Source organism: Xenopus laevis, chromosome 8L (assembly GCF_017654675.1).
Source record: "Xenopus laevis strain J_2021 chromosome 8L, Xenopus_laevis_v10.1, whole genome shotgun sequence".
NCBI lineage: Eukaryota > Metazoa > Chordata > Amphibia > Anura > Pipidae > Xenopus > Xenopus laevis.
The window spans coordinates 17,698,174-17,720,681 of record NC_054385.1 but is presented as its reverse complement, the minus strand read 5'-3'; the positions used below and the strand labels follow the sequence as shown (position 1 = coordinate 17,720,681).

Sequence of the window (22,508 nt, the reverse complement as noted above, 5' to 3'; positions counted from 1 at the left end):
TAGAATTATAATCCATAGCAACCACAAGAAAATATACTTAAACAATTCAGTATAATTGCATTTAATATAATAAATAATACAGGTATGGGATTCATTATCTGGAAATCCATTATCCAGATAGCTCAGAATTATGGGAAGGCTGTCTTCCATAGACTCCATTTAATCCAAATAATCTAAACTTTAAAAATATATATATATTTTTTCTATGTAATAATAAAACCGTGGCTTGTACTTGATCCCAACTAACATACAAGTAATCCTTGTTGGAAGCAAAACCAGCCTCTTGGGGCTATTTAACGATCAAATTAATTTCTAATAGACTTAAGGTATGAAGATCCAAATTACAAATGTTTTTTCTCGTTAGTGTGGAGCTCACTGATTGGTTCTAGACATTCACGTTTCCATCCAACTTCCTGGCAAGGGAAACTTATGCAAAATCACCAATACGGACTTCTTGGAAAAATTATATTTTAATTGTAAAATACAATAAGGGCATATCAGCAATGGCCCAGCGCATGTAGCAACTACTGATGCATTTCATGCTTAGGGTTGCCACCTGGCCGATATTTTACCGGCCTGGCCAGTAAAAATGATGGTTGATCCCAATGTTATTAATAGTAAAAAATTATAAATATATAAGAAGGCCGGTATTTTTTTCCAGAAAATGTGGCAACCCTAGCGAACCATGACACTCCTGACAGAAAGATGTGTCATCCGGAAACCCCAGGTCCCGAGCATTTAGAATAACAGGTCCCGTACCTGTATATACAGTATGCTGATGCAATGGGCTGCCAAATAAAATCAATTCTTTTGTTTTTTGTGCAGCTGTTCGTGCTGACCGCATGAGGGGAGGGCGCAACAAGTTTGGACCAATGTATAAAAGGGACCGAGCTTTAAAGCAACAGAAAAAAGCCTTGATCCGTGCAAATGGCATAAAACTAGAGACTGTCCCACAGATAGTGCCCCCAGCTCAGAGTGACTATGTGGTCTCCACTAACATTCACACTATTCACCCAGTGGCCAAAAACCTCCCTCCTAACCCTGCCCCAATGACACCTGTTGAATATGACAGAGGGCCTTATGGACCCCCACCACTTGGAATGACTATGCCCAACCACACGCCTCTGTCAAGCTATCACTACTCCTCCTTCCAAAGCCGTGCTATTAAGTCTGAATACCCCGACCACTACACAAATGTCCATGATCCCACCACAGTGGGAACTTATGTGTATCCAGAGGCCTACCCCAGCAGCTCTCCACCAGATATTCCGGAGGTGATCCTTAAGCTACTTCAGCTGGAGCCCGATGAGCCTCAAGTAAAGGCCCGGATACTATCTTGTCTACAGCAGGAACAGAACAAAGGTCGGCATGAAAAGCTCAATATGTTTGGCCTGATGTGTAAGATGGCTGATCAGACTCTCTTCTCCATTGTAGAGTGGGCACGGAGTTGTATTTACTTCAAGGAGCTAGAGGTAATGTTTTTTTTCTATACATACAAAATATTTCATTGTTGTATTTAATTTGTCAACTGATGTAGATAGAAATAGCCGGGTGTTAATGTGGCAGTTAGTGCATAGTCAGAAGCCTTTGGCAAAGGAAATAAGTAACTGCTAACTAATCCCAATGAACACTAGTAATGAAACACATGCTATACTTATATCTAGAGAACTAGAGAAGAATAGAACAGGGGACTATCATCAAAGTGGCATAATGATGTGGCAGCTTTTCAGGCTGCTAATTACATGCAGTGTTCTGGTTGGGGAGGCTTTTGATTTGGGGTGAAATTATAATTTTCCTGGAATACATGCTATGCTACATGTATCAAAGCTTCTTCTTTCCTCAGGAGAGATTTCACCTTCATACTAATTGATGCCACTTAAGGTGGCCATACACAGGGACATCTGCTTGTTTGGCGATGTTGCCAAATGAGCGGATCTCTCCCCGATATGCCCACATTGAGGCCCCATGTTCAGATACGGGCGGTCGGAACGCGGAAACGAATCAACGAACAGATGCGCGCAACTTTCAGGGACGCCCGTCGGCTGGCCCCACACACGGGCCAATAACCTGCCGACTCTGTTGGCAGCTTTTATTGGCCCGTGTATGGGGGGGGCTTTAGGGGTGTATTTATTAGCCAATCAGCAATTAGATTTGTACAGTCACTTACAAGTTAGAAAACAAAAGGAAAGATCTTATTGTTGCTATGGGCAACATCACCGGTGAAGTTTGTCTCCAGTGTCAATAAATTTGCCCCTTAGCTTGTTTATGCATAGGTTAATGCTAAACATACCCACAAGCCATCTGCTGTCGTGGGAATCTTAAAGGAGCAGTGACACCAAAAAATGAAAGTATTTTAAAGTAATGAAAATATAATGTCCTGTTGCCCTTCACTGTTAAAACGGGCGTGTTTGCTACAGCAACAGTACTATAGTTTATATAAACAAGCTGCTGTGTAGCCATCAGGGCAGCCATTGAAAACTGAAAAAGGAGAAAAGGCACAGGATACACAGCAGATGACAGATAAGCTCTGTAGTATACAATGGGATTCTCCAGAACTTATCTGAGATCTACTGTGAATCAAGTGCTTGGATGGCTGCTCCCACGGCTACACCGCAGCTTGCTTATATAAACGATAGCCATCTTTCTGAAGCAAATGCACCTGTTTAGGCAACAGTACATTATATAGTGAATAAAGTACCACCCATTGTAAAATATAAGGATATTATAAGTCACCAAGGAGTTCAATGACGATATAAAAGCACAAGGCCAAATGCCGAGTGTGTTTATACAGGTCATGGAATTCCAAAGTTACTCCTAATATCCTCATAATTTTGCAACAAGGGCTACTTTATTTATTATAATACACAAATTTTAGTGAGTCATGTGACAAAAATGACATCACTACTGTTTATAAGGAAATAATTAGCAAGATATTAATGGCTTTTGTGTATTATATTGCCATTCCTTTAAAATGATGTATTATATTGGTGTATTATATTTCCGTTCCTTTAACCTGATTTCAACACCCAGGCAGTGTGCCATATTGCATTTATTTAAATGTTTGCTTCGTGGCCAAAGAGCATATCATACAGCGAGGCCTATGGAGACCTGTCAGATGAGGACCACTTCAATAGTCTTCAATAGTCGAGACAAAGGTCCTCAACTGACAGATACCAGTTGGACAAGCAAATCGATGGCCCCTTATTACGTTTTTTCTTGCGGGGGGGGGGGAGCGCCCGGTCCTTGGTAATTATGCCACTGCACGGGTCAATAGGTTCAACCTATGCATGGCCAGCTGAACTGCTTTTCAAGCTTGCTCGGAATGTATATTTCCTTAATAAATGTAGAAGAGCCTGAGATTTCTCACTAGAAATACTGATTTCCAGGGCAACATGGCACAGAAAAAGCTACTCTAGCCCCCTTTTTCTGCCCTTTTTCTGCCCTTACAATGTCCATTAATTAAGGGGCAGCCTCTAATTGCATCATGGGGATTGTAGTTTACAACTGGGGATTTACAGGTTGAAGCAGATATGTGGACAAAGCAATTGCAAGATCACAAAACCCCAGATTCATGCACAGCAATAAAGATCCAAGATGAGCCAATAAAATATCTATAGAAGGAAAAGGTTAAGAGATTAAACTAACTGCAGTTTTATATCTCCTCCTCCTGTATCCTGTAAACCTTATTTATATTGGCAACCACATAAGATTCCACTATTTATTATTTATTATTTCTGTCTCTTGAAAGAGGACGAGTTTATTTTCATTGTTAATACACAGTACATAACACTCTGTTCCCATTTGACGCTTCAGATGTTTCACAGGCACCTTTGCTAAGCTTAGTGTTGGGGTTTATTTCTTACAATCATGTCAGAAACAGCTGGGCAGCACAGACAGTGCCATTGGTTAATGTCTGAATTTCATGCACATTTTCCACAAGGGGAATAATGTGGAAAAGTAAAGGTATTCAAATATCATCGTGGAGAATGCTGGGCCACGCACAGACCAGAATTCGAAGCAACAAAGCCTAGGCTTGGCTCACACAAATATGCAGTATTTATACCCACAGCAGACGTGGAACAAGGTCATGGTCAGATTGTGTTATTGGTGTGGCCAAAATATATGCCTAATCCACCAGCCAGATATCACTAATCCGCTTGTTTAACAATTGTCTCACACATGAATGGAAGTGGAAGATGTAGCCCACCTAAAAGCCACTATAAGGCATCAAAACTATATGATTTGACTTCAGGATAGTGTATCAAGGAGCACATATATGAAACATTGTCATATAATTTGCTATAGAGGTTGACATTTCTGGGCTTCTACTTTGACCTTGTCTGTATGTTGAATTTTGTGCCTAGAATAGCTCAAACCATGCTTCTTTGTTTCTTTTGTATCTTTTGTATCTTCAGTTCCAGGGTAATTCTTTTCATATGATTTTAGATGTATCAAGAGTCATAAAAATGTGGTATGATCTTCTGCTATATCCATTTCAGGGTTGTTTCTATACCCCTTGCCACATTTCCCCCGCACTCAGCTTCAGGAGCGCTGCCGTCGTCAAGAGGGTCCGGATTGCTAGCGCAAGCTGCACAATTGTGCTCTATGCACTAGAAAAGCCTTTCAAAATCAGAATTTCGCTATTAAAGTTACCAGGAGCGGCCTTGCAATCATATTTAATAGAGAAACATGAACAAACAGGTCTGTCTTTAAATCTGTGCTGTTCATATTTTGCGTATATTTTCACTTATGATGACTAAAGCGTGATGAGTAAAAAAACAAACAAAGAAATATTAAACATATACAGTGTCCTTTAAAAATACTTAAGACCATTCAGGCACTACAGAAGATCATTTTAGAGTGTGCGCCACCACCAACTTTTGGAACTGGCGACTCCCCAGTTCTGATGCCTATGAGTAACACAAGCATGAAAAACAGTCCCTGGTGGTGCCAAATAAGGGCTGTGATTGGCTATTTAAAGGAAAACTATACCCCCCAAACAATGTAGGTCTCTATTAAAAGATACTGAGTAAAACAGCTCATGTGCAAAAACCCTGCTTCATGTAAATGAACCATTATCATAATAATATACTTTTTTAGTAGTATGTGCCATTGGGTAATCATAAATAGAAAATTGCCATTTTAAAAAATAAGGGCCGCCCCCTGAGATCGTAAGATTCACTGTGTACACATACAAACCACATGTAAGGTCACATGAGCCAATTAACAGACAGAGTTCTGCCTTTTGCTTCCTCACTTCTCCCTGTTACAGTTAGTGTTGTAGTATTTCTGGTCAGGTGATCTCTGAGGCAGCACAGATACAGTCACGAAATGGTGGTTCAAGGCAAGAGATGTAAAAGGGCAATATTTATGTAAATATATATTCCAGTTTGGTAAGATTCTTTAATATGTCATTCAATTTGATATAAACTATCTGTTGCTTAAGTATTCATTTTGGGGGTATAGTTTTCCTTTAATAGCCCCTATGTGGACTAGCATCCTTATGCAACAAAAACTTGCCTTCAAGCCAGTAATTCCAAACCAAGCACCTGCTTTGAGGCCACTGGGAGCAACATCCAAGGGGTGGTTGAGCAACATGTTGCACATGAGCTACTGGTTGGGGATCACTGCTCTACACTATGTATGATAAAAGTCTCCTGACTTATCTTAATATTTAGCACATTGACATGAGTTTTATCATTGTTTCCCTTTGATGAAAGCACCTACACTGAGATGCACAGCGTTAGTTTACCCATACACATGCGGTCACAAGAGCCCTGACAAAACAATTCTGTTTATTGGCTTTTGAGTGATGATTTATTATCAAACGCAGAGGCCAGGTAGTAAAGCATTATCTAGTTTTGTTAGCACCCAAGAGATATAATAGAAAAATGGAACATGTAGAGATTGCAGATGACCCTCTTTAGGGTAAGGTCACACTGGGCTTTTTGTGGAGATTCGGTTGCCTGGCGACTTATCGCCTCGTCTTTGCGGCGACCAATCTCCCCAAACGCCTTTCCTCACTCTGCGCTGGCTAAAATGAAAAATCAACAGCGTTAATCACATGTGGTAATTCATTTTCCGAAGTCGCCCAAAGTTGCCTCACGAGGAAACTTAGGAAAACGAATCGCCACGTACGATTTTTCATTTTAGTGCAGAGTGAGGGAAGGCTTTTGGACAGGATTCTTAATGAATTTGGAATATATTTAAAATCACAACACTCTTGAGTTTGTACCGGCATAGTTTTATGCAAATGTACTCTGCTAGATAAATTACCCTTTTTAAAGAGGGTTACATATAGTAGTGCACAGAATGTCAATGGTTAAATTAAGAACTATTGGCCTTGGATGTCTTCTTGGGCAGGGAGATATACAGGGTAAAATTTTATATATCTGAATGTTTGTCTGTATGAGAATTTTTTTTTAGAGCGGGGGTGCAGAAGTAGTGTTTTTATTTATTTATTTATATATGCCTAATGTGGGTCAGAGATACACTTATTTAGTATTAAATGCAATGGCTTTTTTTCAACCAAATTGAACACACAGTGGGCTCATTTATTAACGCAGCCCTGCGCTAAAAAGAGCGCAGTGGCCTGACATATGCCCAGCGCATGTGAGTATTTAATAATGTAGCGCACTGTACCTTAACAGTGCGATTTGTGCGCTAATGTAGATGCAGACAGGTGCGACATGTGAAACTGCGTCGCAATGCTTATAATAAATTGTGCGCACAGGAAGATACCGCAAAGGTAAGGATTAGTTGTGCTCATGTATGAATGCGCTGCTTTAATTAGTTGCGTCACATATTGCGTTCACTTAGACGCATCTGTGTTTGTTTCTGTGCTAATATTTGTTTGGGGTGTTTAGCCTACCTGATACTCTTAAAGGAACCTTGGTCAATATAAACATGTTGGGGGGGGAAGGCATGGTTAATCTGCACTTTACAGGGGTTGTTCACCTAACTTTGAGTTAACAAACATCCCCACCAACAGCAGCCCCATTGTATTTGCCAGAACCCAGTTTAGCAGTGTATCTCTGCACACATATATAAAATTCTCTTTCAAGCAACATGTAACGCAAATCTGTGAATATACTAGCGCAGCTGGGCAGGAATGCGCATTTTGAAGAGCGTTACCATTACGGCACAAAGAGGCAGTCATAAAAACTGTGGTGCTGTTGCCTGGGTGCAGTTTTGCACATATACAGACGCAAATCTGCGACGGCCGCAGTACAAGCGCATTGTAGCCCCACCCACAGCCACGCCCCTCACAACCACAGCATAGTTTGCGGCATAAATGCCCAATCTTTTGCGCAAAGCGCATAAACAAAACCATCGCAAAGGTCTGTGTTATGCGCAATATCACGCAAATATATTAGCGATTGCGCTCGTGATGGTGCAGACAATCTTTTGCGTCCACTTATGCGCTGCTTTAATAAAGGAGTCCCAGTATGTAACTGTATGATGTAGGCAGTTCAAAACAAATAAAGAGTACTTTTCATCATTCGTGATTTTTTAAAATAAATGTACTCTTTCCATAGTAATAAACATTGCATAATTATTTTTAAACAAATTCTTAGGTTACTTACTAGCTACTAACTTTTGGTAATTTTTGGTAATTAGGAAGTGGTTTGATGTCAGACTGAAAATGAACATATAAAGCTGAATGAATGACCTGCTGGGGGGGTGGGGGCACCAAACTGGCACTTAAAGGAAAATGAAAGATCCAATCAATGTGGGTGCCAAACATTAGGCAAGCCCCAGATTTTGTAACGCCTTACCGGATACCTCAGACTGATGCTCCTGTTAATAGAAAACTGCACCACCACAGGGGCACTAAGGAGTGAGTGATCCTCTTCCTCCTTCATTGTGTGGGTGCAACAGAGTTAGAAGCCGGACTTTAACAAAAACGGCTGCTTTTTTGCTCTGCTGCACATGCATCAGCCTCTGGATTCTGAAAAAAGAAGGGAGGAAGAGGATTGCTCGCTAGTGCCCCAGGCCTGTGCATTTTTTCCATTAAATGCACCAGTCCGGGTTATCAGGTAAGTCACTACAATCCTTGAAGGGGGGGGGCCAACATTTGTCCTGCCTCATTGATCTCATTTAATATTCTTTATAAAAAAAAATTAAACACAATTACATTGCAATTAAATTCAATCAAGGGAGCAGTGTAGATTTTAGGTGCCTTGCACTATTTTGCACAGGACCATATTTACTTTTTATGAGCATTCTGGCAGCAACTGGATATCATTTTATATTTTAGACTCAAAAGAGAATAGGAGATAAAAAGCTTTTACATATAGGAATGTCATCTGCCATTTGACTTAATTCCTTTTTCACACAGATTATAAAACATTATGCTTGATGGTAACTAAGCTAGCAAAAATCCACGCTGGTAACAAAACTGTCAACTGTTTGTGTGTGTTTGTGTGTTTAATTGCCTTGAGGAGTGGTGCCAATCATTCCAAATTATAGGTCAGTGTGCATACATTTCAGAATATGTGTACATGCTATACAAAAGATCATTGTGAGGGGCATTGCCCCCTCAAACAAGCTGGGTTTTTAACTTTAAAGTTGCCTTAGTTTTGATATGAGAAGTTTCCGTATTAATCTGTAGTGCTGTGAAGGCTCTATGTTGGATTTATGAGCGACCCTTCTGCAAGCCTTTTGTTAATCCGAGGTTACACTTTACCAACCACCTTGAAAGTGAAGGAAATATGGCATTGATGTACGTCTCAGGGAAAAGCTAACAATATGTGACACGAAATGGATGGATGGCACATCGTTATCCATGGAGCCCGTCTGACCTTGCACTTGCTGGAAACTTCAGACACAGGGAGAGCACAGAATCGACTGATGTGAGGTGCCAGTATTATTATAACTGTGAGGTTAACCTGCTGCATAGATATTATGTGCGATTGCCACTTCAACATGCTGTGCCTTATTTAGTATTAGTATGTTTATATTATTATAGTATGTAGGGTCGGAATGGGCCAGCAGGACACTCGGTGATTGGAGGAGGGACGCAGTGTGTGTGGGGGTGGCAGCTTCTGCAGCTGAAATGGTGGGAACTTGGGTGACAGCCCCCGGTGGCTCCCAAACAGCCCAGTCTAACACTGATAGTTTAAAGGGATAATGTCATGGGAAAAAATGTTTTTTTTTTCCAAAACACATCGGTTAATAGTGTTGCTCCAGCAGAATTCTGCACTGAAATCCATTTCTCAAAAGAGCAAACAGATTTTTTTTTATATTTAATTTTGAAATCTGACATGGGGCTAGACATATTGTCAGTTTCCCAGCTGCCCCAGTCACGTGACATGTGCTCTGATTCAGTCACTATTTACTGCTGTACTGCAAATGGAGTGATATCACCCCACTCACTCCCCCCCCCCCCCCAGCAGTCCATTAGCAGAACAATCGGAAGGTAATGAGATATCAGTTCCCTAAAGCTGCTGACAGAACGAGTCGGCAGCTTATTGGCCTGGTGTGTGGGGCCATCTGACGGGCATCCCTAAAAGATTGGGCCAGATGCCAATAAGGCAGGGGAAAAAATACTATCGGACCGCGGCCGCATCTGTTCATTGCCTCCATTCTGATGGATCAGCCCAATATCCCCCACCTCAATGTGGGCATATCAGGGAGAGATCCGCTAACACTTGAATTTTTGATAGAGTTCCAATGAATTTGTCACTTCAGTAATAAGCTTGGATACTATAGAAGTCAGGTATCAACTTCGTTGTGGATAAATTTAAATTCTTGACTTTGGTGAATAAAGTTAATACGTAAAAGGTTTACTTTATAAACATGACATATTTTATAATATTTTGGCATGAGAGGGTTGGCTATTTCTCTTTTTTTTTTTTCTCTTTCATGATTATAGTTCTACTACGCCCTCAGTGTGCACCAGTTTCTATATAATAAAATAGGGTATTACACATGCCTTTTCCCCATATCAAATAGGAAAATGGTGATTGGTTTGCCCAACAAGTAAAAATGATGCTTGCTGTTCATGGGAAACAATATATATATATATCTCTATATATACACACATATTACCTATATATATTACCTATAATCAATATTACAAATATGTAACCTGAATTACTATGTTACTATAGGAAGGCTGGTTTCTCCAGAACAGGTGGCAGCCTTAGTCATGCTCTATTACGCCCCATCAAGCCCCCAGCTCCACCATTAATATGGCTGCGTCTACAGCGCTAATGCTGGTTACAGTTGTAGTTAATCCAAAATTGTGGAAAAAGGTTACTACTACTACTAGTTACTACAATCATAGCCAAGAGGGGGGGGGAATGCTAAGAGACATCGTTCTGCAACAACTAGTGCCATAATATCCCATATCTAGCCGGCAAGTGTTACAAGGAACAAAACTTCCAGCAAGTGATTTAGCGGATACTTTTCTGGCTGCAGTCTTTGAGAAACCTTACAAGGCATCTATAAAATAAAAAGGAAACATCCACAGGATAAATAATCCAACCCAATGTTTAATACAGAGCTGTACTGTAAACATATATAATAAACTAGATTTACTTAATTGGCACAAAAACCACAGACAAAGCCAAAATTACTCCTATGATCACATTATATGCATCATTATATAGAATGTTATTAAACAGGGAAATATCTTTACAGTACAGAATAAAAATAAAGCTGATTTGCCACAATTTCTCTGTATAGGACTCTCTATGTTTTCTCTCTATATACATTTTGAACTCACAACACCAGTAGATGCTGAACAATGGACCTGAGCGCTGAATTAGCTGCTCTGACACTATCCAATACAGGGAGAGCTTGGCTGCAAGCATGTGGTGCAATTAGGTAATTTTTGTATTCACACTGAAACTCAAGGGCCCATTTTGTTTTTGCCACTTGACACCTTTCTCTGTTTGAGTACTAGTGTAGGAAGCAGATGGCAAACACTTCTTATCATGTAACCATATGTTGGGCTCTGGGAAGAAAATGCCCTTTCTCTGAATGCCAAACCTAGACTTGAAGATTTAACCCTGTGCTGTTAATTTGGGCATTCTGGGGAGTGCTGGCAACTGGACATAAGGGTATTGTGTGGGGTGCGCTGCTCAAATATATGTTTTAGTAAAATAAAGGTCTTAGATGCTTCAGAACCTCTTGGGAGAAACAGGCCTGTTACCTACTCTGCACTATAGAATGTGTGATAGCGTAGATGCAAAACAATGTACAGCTCCAGCAATGCTTGTTCAGGTCTAAATTATGAATGTTTTAAGGAGAGTTTAATAGGAAAAAAAAAAAAGAAGAAATATGGGTATAAAAGATGAAAATGAAATAAGAATTTGGCAGTGGTTAGAGTTGCTTTTTATTTCCGCTTTTAAATGGTTTAGTGTTGAAAGCTGTGGACTGTGGAAAGACTTTCTGAAACACTATTACTACTACAGTTTCTCTTATAATTTGGTCAGATAATATATGTATGCTGTATGTATATCAACGCAGGCTGAAAAAAGGTCTCAAGTATGCAGTTTCACACCAAAATCCAATTTGTGTGTCCACACGTAGACATAAGCCTGTCAGCGAACTTGTACCATGAAGTGGATCAGGTCTTTCCCCACCTACGTTTATATGCAAATGAAGAAACAACCTGGTGTGGCATTAGTCAAAAAGTCAGGGGGGGGTCATTTATCAACACTGGGCAAATTTGCCCATGGGCAATAACCCATGGCAACCAATCAGATTGTTGCATTCATTGTTCTACTTGCAGCTGGCTTTAAAAAGCTAATCAATGATTGGTTGCTATGGGTAACTGCCCATGGGCAAATTTGCCCAGTGTTGATAAATGAGCCCCTTAAGTCAGTGGGAATTATAATTGGAGAATAATGTTTGTTACACCAGAAAATAAATTCAAAATCATTTGAATCCAAATTTATTTTTTTTTAATGTCAAAAAGTTGAAGGAACACCGTTTTGCCAATATGAGTCCATCTTTCTGATTCTGATGCTACTAACGCAAGTCCAATTCCATTAAAATACACAGAGAATAAACACCAAAAAAATGCTGTGTTACCGGAAACAGCACTGTAACCCCAAACCACTGCCACATTCACGAAATTAAGCAAATTCTTCAGTATCTGACTTCCTTTTTAAAATTTCATTTTAAAATAATAAAAGTCTTGGGGCTCTTACTCATGGCTATTTTTTGCATATGTTGCATATATTGCGGTAACAGTAGAACGCCCATTTTACGTTTTTCAGGGGACCAGAAAAAAATGGTGTAAAATCCAGGAAAATGTAAAATCAGTAGGGATGCACCAAATCCACAATTTTGGATTCGGCCGAACCCTTTGCGAGCGGTTCAGCCGAATACCGAACCGAATCCTAATTTGCATATGCAAAAATTTTTGACTTCCTTGTTTTGTGACAAAAAGTCACGCAATTTCCCTTCCCGGCGCTAATTTGCTTATGCAAATTAGGACTCAGATTTAGGTTCGGCCGGGCAGAAGGATTCGGCCGAATCCTGCTGAAAAAGGCCAAATCCTGGCCGAGCCCCAAATCGAATCCTGGATTCAGTGCATCCCTAAATATCAGGGAAATGTATCATGGATATATATATCTATGGCACCACAAGACAGCAATGTAAAATGAGGGAAAACTTAAAATCAATTGATGTAAAATCGGGGTTTTGCTTTACATGCATTCTTCAAACACAACCATTGATGTGTGCCAAGCACAAAATATTTAACATGCTACTGTGTTTAAAAAAATACAAAACCTTAGTGCAATAATACCCAATTCTGAACAAACCTGAGCACAATCAGTGTGAGTACAGTCCCCCTTGACAATAATTGAGTGTGTCTACTCCTGCGCTCCCTGGAAAAAATCATCGCAGGGGAGTGTAGGAAAAAACACCCCTCAGGGCTTTTACACACAGACGTTTTTGCTGCGTTCCGATTTCTTCGGTTCAGCTGCACGGGATGGCATGAGTAGACGCACTCAATTATTGTCAAGGGGGCTGTACTCACACAGACGCATGTAAGCACCGAACACAGGTGGAATGCAACATGGTGCGTCCCACCTGCGTTTGGCGCTTACATGCGTCTGTGTGAGTACACCCCTCTTGACAATAATGGAGTTTGTTTACTCCTGGGCTCCCCTGCGGCTGAATGGAAGAAAGTGGAATGCAGGTGAACGTAGCAAAAATGCAGTGTGTAAGAGCCCTAAGGATAAGACTACATGGACGTTTTGGACGCGATCCGACACGCTGCAACAAAACGCCAGCGTCAAATCGCATGCAACGGAAATAAGGTAAGTGAATGCATTGTCGGATGGTGTCGCAACATTTATCCGATACGACAAGATTGTCGAATGCAGACGCTGCGTCTGCATCCGACAGACTTGTTGCGTTGGATCAACCCTGCGAATCGCGCCGAAAACATCCATGTGATCCTGCCCTTAGGCTGTGCACATTGTGAGCAGTTTTGGCCAACTGCCTGATACAAATGCTTAAATTTACCTCTAATGGCCCTCAGTTGCTTTGTATAAATCATACACCATAACATAACATAACATTACCAACTGGGGTAATAGTTACGATTGAAAAAAAATGAACTCTATAGGTTTCTTGCACGGTAATAGTAAACAGTGAATGAGCCCCCAGTGTTAAAACATAAGCACTTTGTAAAACAATGCAAGTGGCCTACTCATTTTTCATGGCAATTTGATCACAGGGACTTGCTGTTTCAATGTAATGTACAGTGTACAGATAAAAATTAAAATTAACTTGTTGCTGAGATAAGGAACAGAATTGGCAGCTCTCACCACTATAAATTAAAAAAATATCTTATAGGTCATTAGAATTTGCAACCTATTACTGTAGTAGCCTTTCAGTCACTAATGTGAGCAAACACTTAATGGTCAATGTTCCCTCTAAGCTGCGCGTTTCAATACAGGTATGGGACCTGTTATCCAGAATGCTCGGGACCTGGAGTTCTCCGGATAATTGATCTTTCGGTAATTTGGATCTTCATACCTTAAGGGCAGGACTACATGACGCGCTTGGACCCGACACGTCGCAATGTCGGATCAATGTAGTTGTAAAATGCGATTTCTACTTCCGTTTTATGTAAAACATCCGACACGTCACATGCGTTTAGTCGCATTGCGACGCATGGGGTCCAAGTGCGTCATGTAGTCCTGCCCCAAGTCTACTAGAAAATCATGTAAACATTAAATAAACCCAATAGGCTGGCTTCCAATAAGGATCCATTATATCTTTGTTGGAATCAAGTACAAGCTACTGTTTTATTATTACAGAGAAAAATTTGAATTATCTGGATAAAATGGAGTCTATAGGAGATGGCCTTTTTGTAATTTGGAGCTTTCTGGATAATGGATTTCCAGATAATGGATCCCATACCTGCACACATTTTGCATTTATAATGTGCACACAAGAAAATTTTTTTACACACATGGTGTCATTCTGGACACGTATCCTCCCACTATTGCATGCAGTTCGGTTTTATCCTCATAGCCCATAACTCATACACTGATTTTGATCAGTGCTGGATACTAAGGGGCAGATTTATCAAGGATTGAAATTCGTAGTGTAAAATACTTCGAAATTCGACCATCGAATTAAAATACTTCCGACTTCGAAAATCGAAGTGGAAGTATTTTTCACCGAATTTGGCCATCGAACGATCAAAGTAAAATGATTAAATCGTTTGAATCGGTTTTACGATGTGTAAAGACTTAGAAAATGGTTGTAGAAGGTCCCCATGGGCTAACATAGCACTTCGGTAGGTTTAATTTGGCGAAGTATTGAAGTTGAAGTTTTTTTTAAAGCGAATATTTGAACTATTTTTACTTCGAAACGAATTCGAAGTCGTAGTATCCTATTCGATGGTCGAAGTATCCAAAAAATTACTTCAAACTTTTTTATTTCGAAAATTCCCTCGAATTCACTTCGACCCTTGATAAATCTGCCCCTAATAGTCGCAACAGCTAGTTAGTAAGCTAGAAACTAGTACAGCTGAGGTGGTGTTAGTATCTTAGAATGTAAATGGTAAAGTAACTTGAATGACAGTAATTACACCCGAGAGTTTTTTTTTTTTTACATTTTTGTTGCTGATAGTTCCCCTTTGCATGGGTGGAGAATGCATTGGAAGAGGATGGGCTGATAATTACTTCTAGCGCTGGGGATTGTAAAGAAGTATTATCAGAGCTCAGTGGTAGCTGTTAGGGCTCTTACGCGCGGCCGCGTTGCGATTTATTCCGTGTAGACGCAGGTTGGGACGCAGCATGTTGCATTTCACCTGCATTCGGTGCATACATGCGTCTGTGTGAGGACAGCCCCCTTCAAAATAATTGACTGCGTCTACTCCTGCGCTCCCCTGCGACTAAACGCAAGAAAGCGCAACGCAGGGGAGCGCAGGCAAAACGAATATAAATAGAGAAATATTTACACTTACCAGAAGGAAGTTTCTTTAGTATTTTAGGAATTGGAGCAAACTTGTGTCCAGGTGTGCAATGTCAGCAGGTGCTCAGAAGTGACACCCAAAGATGTCGAGATTCTCCATGTTGCTGTATGTTAATGGGACACCGCAGAGTAAAAGAAATACCTGTCAAACATAGGGCTTGAGGTAAAAAAGAGAAAGCCTCTGTCAGTTAGGTACATGACACGTTACCTCAAATCTGGCCACACCCCCTACCTGCCTGTGTGACCTGAAGACCAGCTGCAAACAATCAGGTAATCTGTCTAATGTGAACAGATGTGATAGAATAGAAGCCTGGCTGGCACAATCCATTATGCACTGTAGGTTAGGGGAGTTAGTAGTGTATCCTACAGACTTTGGCACTTTGTTATGCCCTAACTCTACTGGCATGTTGCTATACCCACAATGATAGATAGATAGATAGATAGATAGATAGATAGATAGATAGATAGATAGATAGATAGATAGATCCTCCTTTTCCCTATGCCTGTCCCATCAAGTCAGGACACTGAGTGTGGCTGGTGTGGTGCTGATATACTGAGTCTGAATAATATTTCAGCCTTATCTGGAAACCTGGCATTCTGGATAATAGATCCTGTACCTATAGCTGAGGTAGCTTTTATCCATACCTCCCCACTGTCCTGTTTTCAGAGGGACAGTCCCTCTTTTGGCAGCTCAACCCGCAGTCCCTCGTTTGTGCTGGAAAGTGCCAATTTTCTCTGCAATGAACAGCCAGAAAAAGAAACAACGTTTCTAACTTAACTGGCTTTGGGCGGAGAGCCCAGAACAGCCACAGCTGCAGATAAGATACTTTTGTAACAATTTTTGAGATAAGCAAATAAGTAATCGTAATGATATAAGATAACAGGTCTCTTGGGAAAAGTTAGACTCACAGCTTAAAGGGCAATTCACCTTCATTAGCAAAACTGTAATAACTGGAAAAAAAAAACATGTTCAAACTTTCATAACCTGCCAAATTTTGTAAAAGGAACATGGTAATTAGGGTTGTGGCCACAAAAATGGACGGGTCCAAAAAATCGTATTATCCGTTATGGGAAGGCTCAAACTTCAGTTAACTTTTAGTTTGTTATAGAATGGCGAAATCTAAGCAACATTTCAGTTGGCCTTCATTATTTTTTTTTTTAAAAGTTTTTTTGGCCACGTTGATCCGACGCGACATGACTGTCGGATGCAGACGCCAGTCGTGTCGCGTTGGATCAACGCTGCGACACCATGCGACAATTCCATTACATACCTTATTTTTGTTGAATGCGTTTTGTCGCAGTGCATCGGATTGTGCCGAAAACGCCTGTGGAGTCCTACCCTTCATGAATGTTTAGTATGCTCTGTTACATTTTGTTATGCATCTTGCTGTTCAGACCTCTTTTATTCGTATTTCAGTCTCTCCTCTTCGTTTTTCAGTCTCTCATCCAAATCACTGCCCTGTTTCTAGGGCAATTTGGACTCTAGCAACCAGATAACTGCTGAACAAAGAGCAAGGTAATTTTAAAAAACACATAAAAAATACTATTCAGGATTGGATTACTGTATGCCTCAAAAACCACAGATTATTATAATTATTAATTATAAAAAAAGACAAAACATTTTTTTATAGTATTTTAAAATGTTCGTTACATTTCAATTTACGTGTATCAACTTAGAAGTGTTTTTCATTGGTGAGAAAATATCAAATAAACATATGGTGATTATCTAGTGGAAAAAAATAAAAAGGAAATAAATTATAGCTTAGTAGAATCACAGTGAATTCCTCAGTGCTGCAGATGGCATATAGTTGTATAATAACTTTAATAAATATCTAAAATGACACTCACAGACGTTCTTGATAAAACCGCATGTAAAATCAATGTAAAAGTCTCTGTATATTGCTCCCGGTTCCTCAGCGTCCTTTACAGTCCACTGCGCGTGTTCGCAGCACGCTTCCCCAAATCTCAAGACACAGATGTCTTCGCTAACACTTTTCACCGACTGGCTTCTTCCTAGAGCGATTATCGCGAAGCCAGTTGGCGAAACGCGTTATCTGTGACAACCGTGTCTTGAGCATGCTGAAAACAGGCGCAGTGGACTGCAAAGGGCGCGGAGGAACTGGGAGAAATATACTTTTTCATTGATTTTACATGCGGTTTTATCAATTTGTGAGTGTAATTTTAGATATTTATTAAAGTCATAAAAGCGCTTCTGCTCGTGTTGCTTTGTTTTTGCCCAAGTAAAGATAAAAGAAGATTGGAAGCATAGTGGATCACATATTATAGTCAATGCCTGCATTAACTCATGTCTTGCGAGTATAATATACCGCTGGGAGTAGTGTGTGGTCTTAAAAGTTTAATTCCCACTTTATTACAACTATATGCCATCTGCAGCACCGTGGAATTCACTGTGATTCAAAGTGTGGGTTCTACTAAGCTATAATTTATTTCCTTTTTATTTTTATTATTTTTTTTGTCCACTTCATAATCACCATATGTTTATTTGATATTTTCTCACCAATGAAAAACACTTGATACACCCAAATTGAAATGTAGAGAGAGCACTAAGAGTGTATCGAACATTTTTAAAATACTACACTATATATTTTTTCTGTTTTTATTTCCCCCTCAATAATCTGTGGTTTTTGAGGCATACAGCAATCCAATCCTGAATATTGTCTTTTATAGGGGCAGAGGAGAGCCCTAGTGATTGCTGGACTGGGAAGACAAAGTTCTGGAGAATTTGAACATAATAAAAATGAAGACCAGTTGCAAATGGTCATAGAATCAGTGATTCTGAGGCGGCTCCTGCAATAGGGGGTCCGTGAATGGGCCACATTGCTAGTGCAGAGAGTGCTATTGCCACATTTTTCCGAAACACATATTTGTTTCTTAAGGTGGCCATAGACACACAGATCCTATCGTACGAATCGAGGATTCGTACGATTTTCGGATCATGTGTCGCGTGTGCCGACATCTTTCGTCCCGGCGGAGATTGGTTGTTTGGTCGATCAGTCAGGATTGATTTTGACCCGACCGATCCCGCCGGAGCCCATTGCACATCGTAATCGGATCATTCGGCCGAACAATCAGATTACCCCCGATATAGCCATGCTCGTTAATGGCATATCGGGGAAAGATCCGCTCGTTTGGAGCGGATCTTTGCGTCTATGGCCACCTTTACAGTTTACTGCTCCTGGGAACTTGTTCGGTGCTGCCACCTGAGGCAAGTTGCTCAACTTGGCTTATTGGCACAGCACCCCGGCACAGAATATCACTCAATATCATCCTAAAAAATTCAGTTGAAGGTAAACCCCTTTAGGACTTCATTTACTTTCAGTGGAAAACATCCTGAATCCTAGTGTCTACAATATGCTAAATACAGATTCTTACATGCTTATCACTAGTCTCTGCAATACTCACATAAGCTGCAGAAGCTTGAATCTTGCTTTTGTATAGCCATTGTGACTTGTCTGAAAGGGGAGGTATATCAAAGCCCAATTCAGCGGGCGCTTAACATTTAATGAAGTTTCTGACACGGTCACCAAGAAGAGTGACCTTTATGACCGCAACTGCATTTTGAACAGGAGTTTTAAGGCAGAGAACAGATTGAACTTGCCAGATATATTGTTTCATTTAGGCTTTGTTGCTGCTGTCATTTTACTGATCCATTAACACTGGGCTCTACTGGGGCACCTGGGCTATTACTCCATTGTGGCTCTTAATGTAGTGTATACGGCATTGCCATCAAGGGTCGTTGTTCTGCCTTATATATAAGTCATTTCATATAGGTATATCGTTTTGTGCAGGTCAGAGGAATGGGATAGCTGTAAAAAGCAGTCTTACCACCATATATTATCATATTCACATATTTATAAAGCACCAACATATGCAGCAGCGCAGTTGTGATGTTTTCTTTTACACTGCTGGCAGGCTGGACTATCAACAGACTTCTGAGGAAATAGGCATTAATGCATGCCGCTGACTGCACTGGTTCTAAGCCTATGAGTAAGTGCCCATCTAGGTACGAAACGCGTTAGGCTTACTGTATATATGTCCTAATAAAGTATTTTTAACATAATACTTGGGCTACTGCTTTAACTAGTAGTGGGTCTCTCCCCATATTGAATTTTCCGTATATTGCAAAAAGTGATTGGCAACACTTGGACTGGAGATTGTCCAGTTGAGAGACCCTTTCATAAATTATATATTTTTTCCTTTTTCTTTGTTTTTTGGATTTACGATTTTTTGTTTAAAAAACACACCATTGTTTATGCGTTTATTACTGTTTCTAAGCAGCTGCAAATAACATGTGTTACTATAACATGCTAAATAGTGATGAGCAATGGTCAGCTTTACCGTGAATTTCCGCGTTTCACCGTGGACAAAAAGTTTTGTGAAACTGCGGCAAAAATTTGCCATCCATTTATTTTTGTATGTCAATTTTATTTTTTGCCATTTCGCTAATTTTTGCACAGTTTCTCGAATTTTCCGGTGTATTGGAACATCAAAAAATCGCTCATCACTAGTGCTAATTTTAGAGACAGTAACACCAGGAAATTAAAATGTCCTAAATGGGTACCTGTCCGAAGCCAAGCAGCATGGGGCCTACAGTGATGCATACTGGGGTATGTAGGCCTGGGGTATAGTTGAGCAGTCATTAAGAAAAAAAGCTTGTTATTAGGAATTAGGGACCTTTTTGCCCAGTACAGTTTGCTGGCAAAATTCAGAGTTTCACCAGCATCAAAGTTTTTGCAATTCCAGGCTAGAATTGATCCATGCAGTCTGTCCCCCCCCCCCTAAAAAAAGGCAAATGCAGGTGCTCTTAATTCACCCCTTGGTTTCCATTGGAGCCATCCCCAGCCTTACCCCTGTCTACATAAGGGGGTTATGGCCAAACATGGGCAGTGGAGGGCAAAAAGGTACTCAAGTGCTTCTTGTCCCGGCCCTCCCTCACCCACCGCAAAGGTAACTTACTAGCCAGTACCCACTGCAGACCAACCCCGATTGCCCATTTTGGACAGGGAAGGAGCACAGAAACTGTGCAGCAATTTGTGTTTTCTAATTGCAACCCCACCAACACAGCTGCCTACCCCTAGTTCCAGCCCTAAAAAGTGGACCCATTTTATTTCTAGGAGTAACTGTTGTAGCATAGCGGAAAGGAACTTCTCTATCAATGCAGGGAATGTATAAGCATAGTTTAAAATGCCTTAACCACAGTATAATTCATTCCCATTGACTCCAGTGCCTTTTTTGTGAAATATTGTGGCTTTGAAAACTTTTGCGCAAAACACTCAGAATCTTGTGTTTGGTAGAATAGTGCATGTGTATGGGACATACAGGGGTATAAACAGGTCCTGTGCTTCGGAGGGTGCAAGATAAGTACACCAGTTGCACAAATTGGAGCACGTTGCATTGTGGTCAAAAATCATGGTGCCCTAAAATGCTGTATAAGATGTTGTATATGTCAAACTGTCCATGGTGCTGAAATATTGAATAATTGGCGTACACCGCTTTGTGATGTTCACAACATTATTCATCTCATATTCTGCTGGGTGCCGGGATCAATAAAATATAAAAATAATCAATAACATAGAGATAATTTAAAACAATTAAAAAAACAAACAAATAATTAAAAACAAACAAAATTGCTCTCTTTAATTCACTTCTGTCGTTCTCTTTTCCTGTTATTCTCTCTTTTTCGTTCTGCATTCTTCTATATTTTTCTAGTTAGCAAATATTTGGTCAGCCATGGCAATATAACCTTATCAATCACTTTATTGTTCGTGTGTGTCTGTCTCTCAAGGACTGGATTTCCATATCATTTCTGTTGATCAAAAAGCATATTTATCTCCCCATGAAGTCGCAATGAATTGTCTGTCACTCCAGTCGGCAGCTCTGAGACAAAATGTTTTCCATTAGCCATTAATCTATCTTGGTACTTAAACCTTTACCCAACAGAACTTCTAACAGGTGACCCTGCAATTTATTGTATTCTACGGCCTGAGGAAGCAAACCCCCAATCCGCCACGTGTCTAGGTCCATCCATCATCAGAACAAGAGAATGATGTGTTGTTATTTCCAGTTGCAGAAAGATATAGCGTTTAATCACAAAACCAGAGCAAATTCATAACATCGCAAGTTTTCTCAGCAGGTCATTAATTATGACATTCTTGTCTGGATTATCCCTGGTGTGTGTCAATTGATAAGTATTGTTTCTTATAGAAACTGGGGAACCCAATGTATTTTGTAGAAGCACTGCTATGATTTCTGCAAAAAAAACAAAAGCAGTTTGCAGAAATTAAATTTCCTATTAACAGATTACAGTTAAAATACCACTACTCATTTGTAAAGTTTACCTTTAAATTTGTCTAATGCAAATAATTTTGACACAGCTTGCAGATTTATCATTGCATAAAGCCTGCAGAAAACTTGTCCATGGTGACTGACCACAATGTAGTTTTTCCCTTCCTAAAATTCTCCTATTTATCACGGTCCGAATATCCAAACCTCACATAATTCGTAGTTTTCAGAGCCGAGTCAGTTAAGTCATAAATGCAATACCCCATAGTGGGGCAACTGCAAGTTGTATTATAAACTTGGGCATTGGTTATATGTTTGTACCAGTTATGGCAGATAATTTCCAGATAGTGAACAATTCTCATACTGTATCTGCACATATATATAAAAAATATATTTTCTTCCTCTTCTGTGAAATAAAATAGATAACTAAGGGGCAGATTTACCTAGGGTCGAATATCGAGGGTTAATTAACCCTCGATATTCGACTGTCAAATGTAAATCATTCGACTTCAAATATCGAAGTCGAAGGATTTACTGCAAATCGTTCGATTCGAAGGATTTTAATCCATCGATCGAATGATTTTTCTTCGACCGAAAAAAAAGATTGCAAAGCCTATGGGGACCTTCCCCATAGGCTAACATTGACATCAGTAGGTTTTAGGTGGCGAACTAGAGGGTCAAAGTTTTTTTTTAAAGAGACAGTACTTCGACTATCGAATGGTCGAACGATTTTTAGTTCGAATCGTTCG

General features: G+C 40.1%; 1 protein-coding gene across 3 annotated transcripts in view; it reads left to right on the top strand.

The window, feature by feature from the left end:
• nr5a1.L (nuclear receptor subfamily 5 group A member 1 L homeolog) overlaps nucleotides 1–22,508 on the top strand; it is a 100,165-nt gene that overhangs the window by 45,656 nt on the left and 32,001 nt on the right. For all 3 annotated transcript variants that reach the window (XM_041571850.1, XM_041571849.1, NM_001097969.1), the window contains 1 exon segment: nucleotides 826–1,472. In XM_041571850.1, coding sequence (XP_041427784.1) covers nucleotides 826–1,472 — 647 coding nt within the window.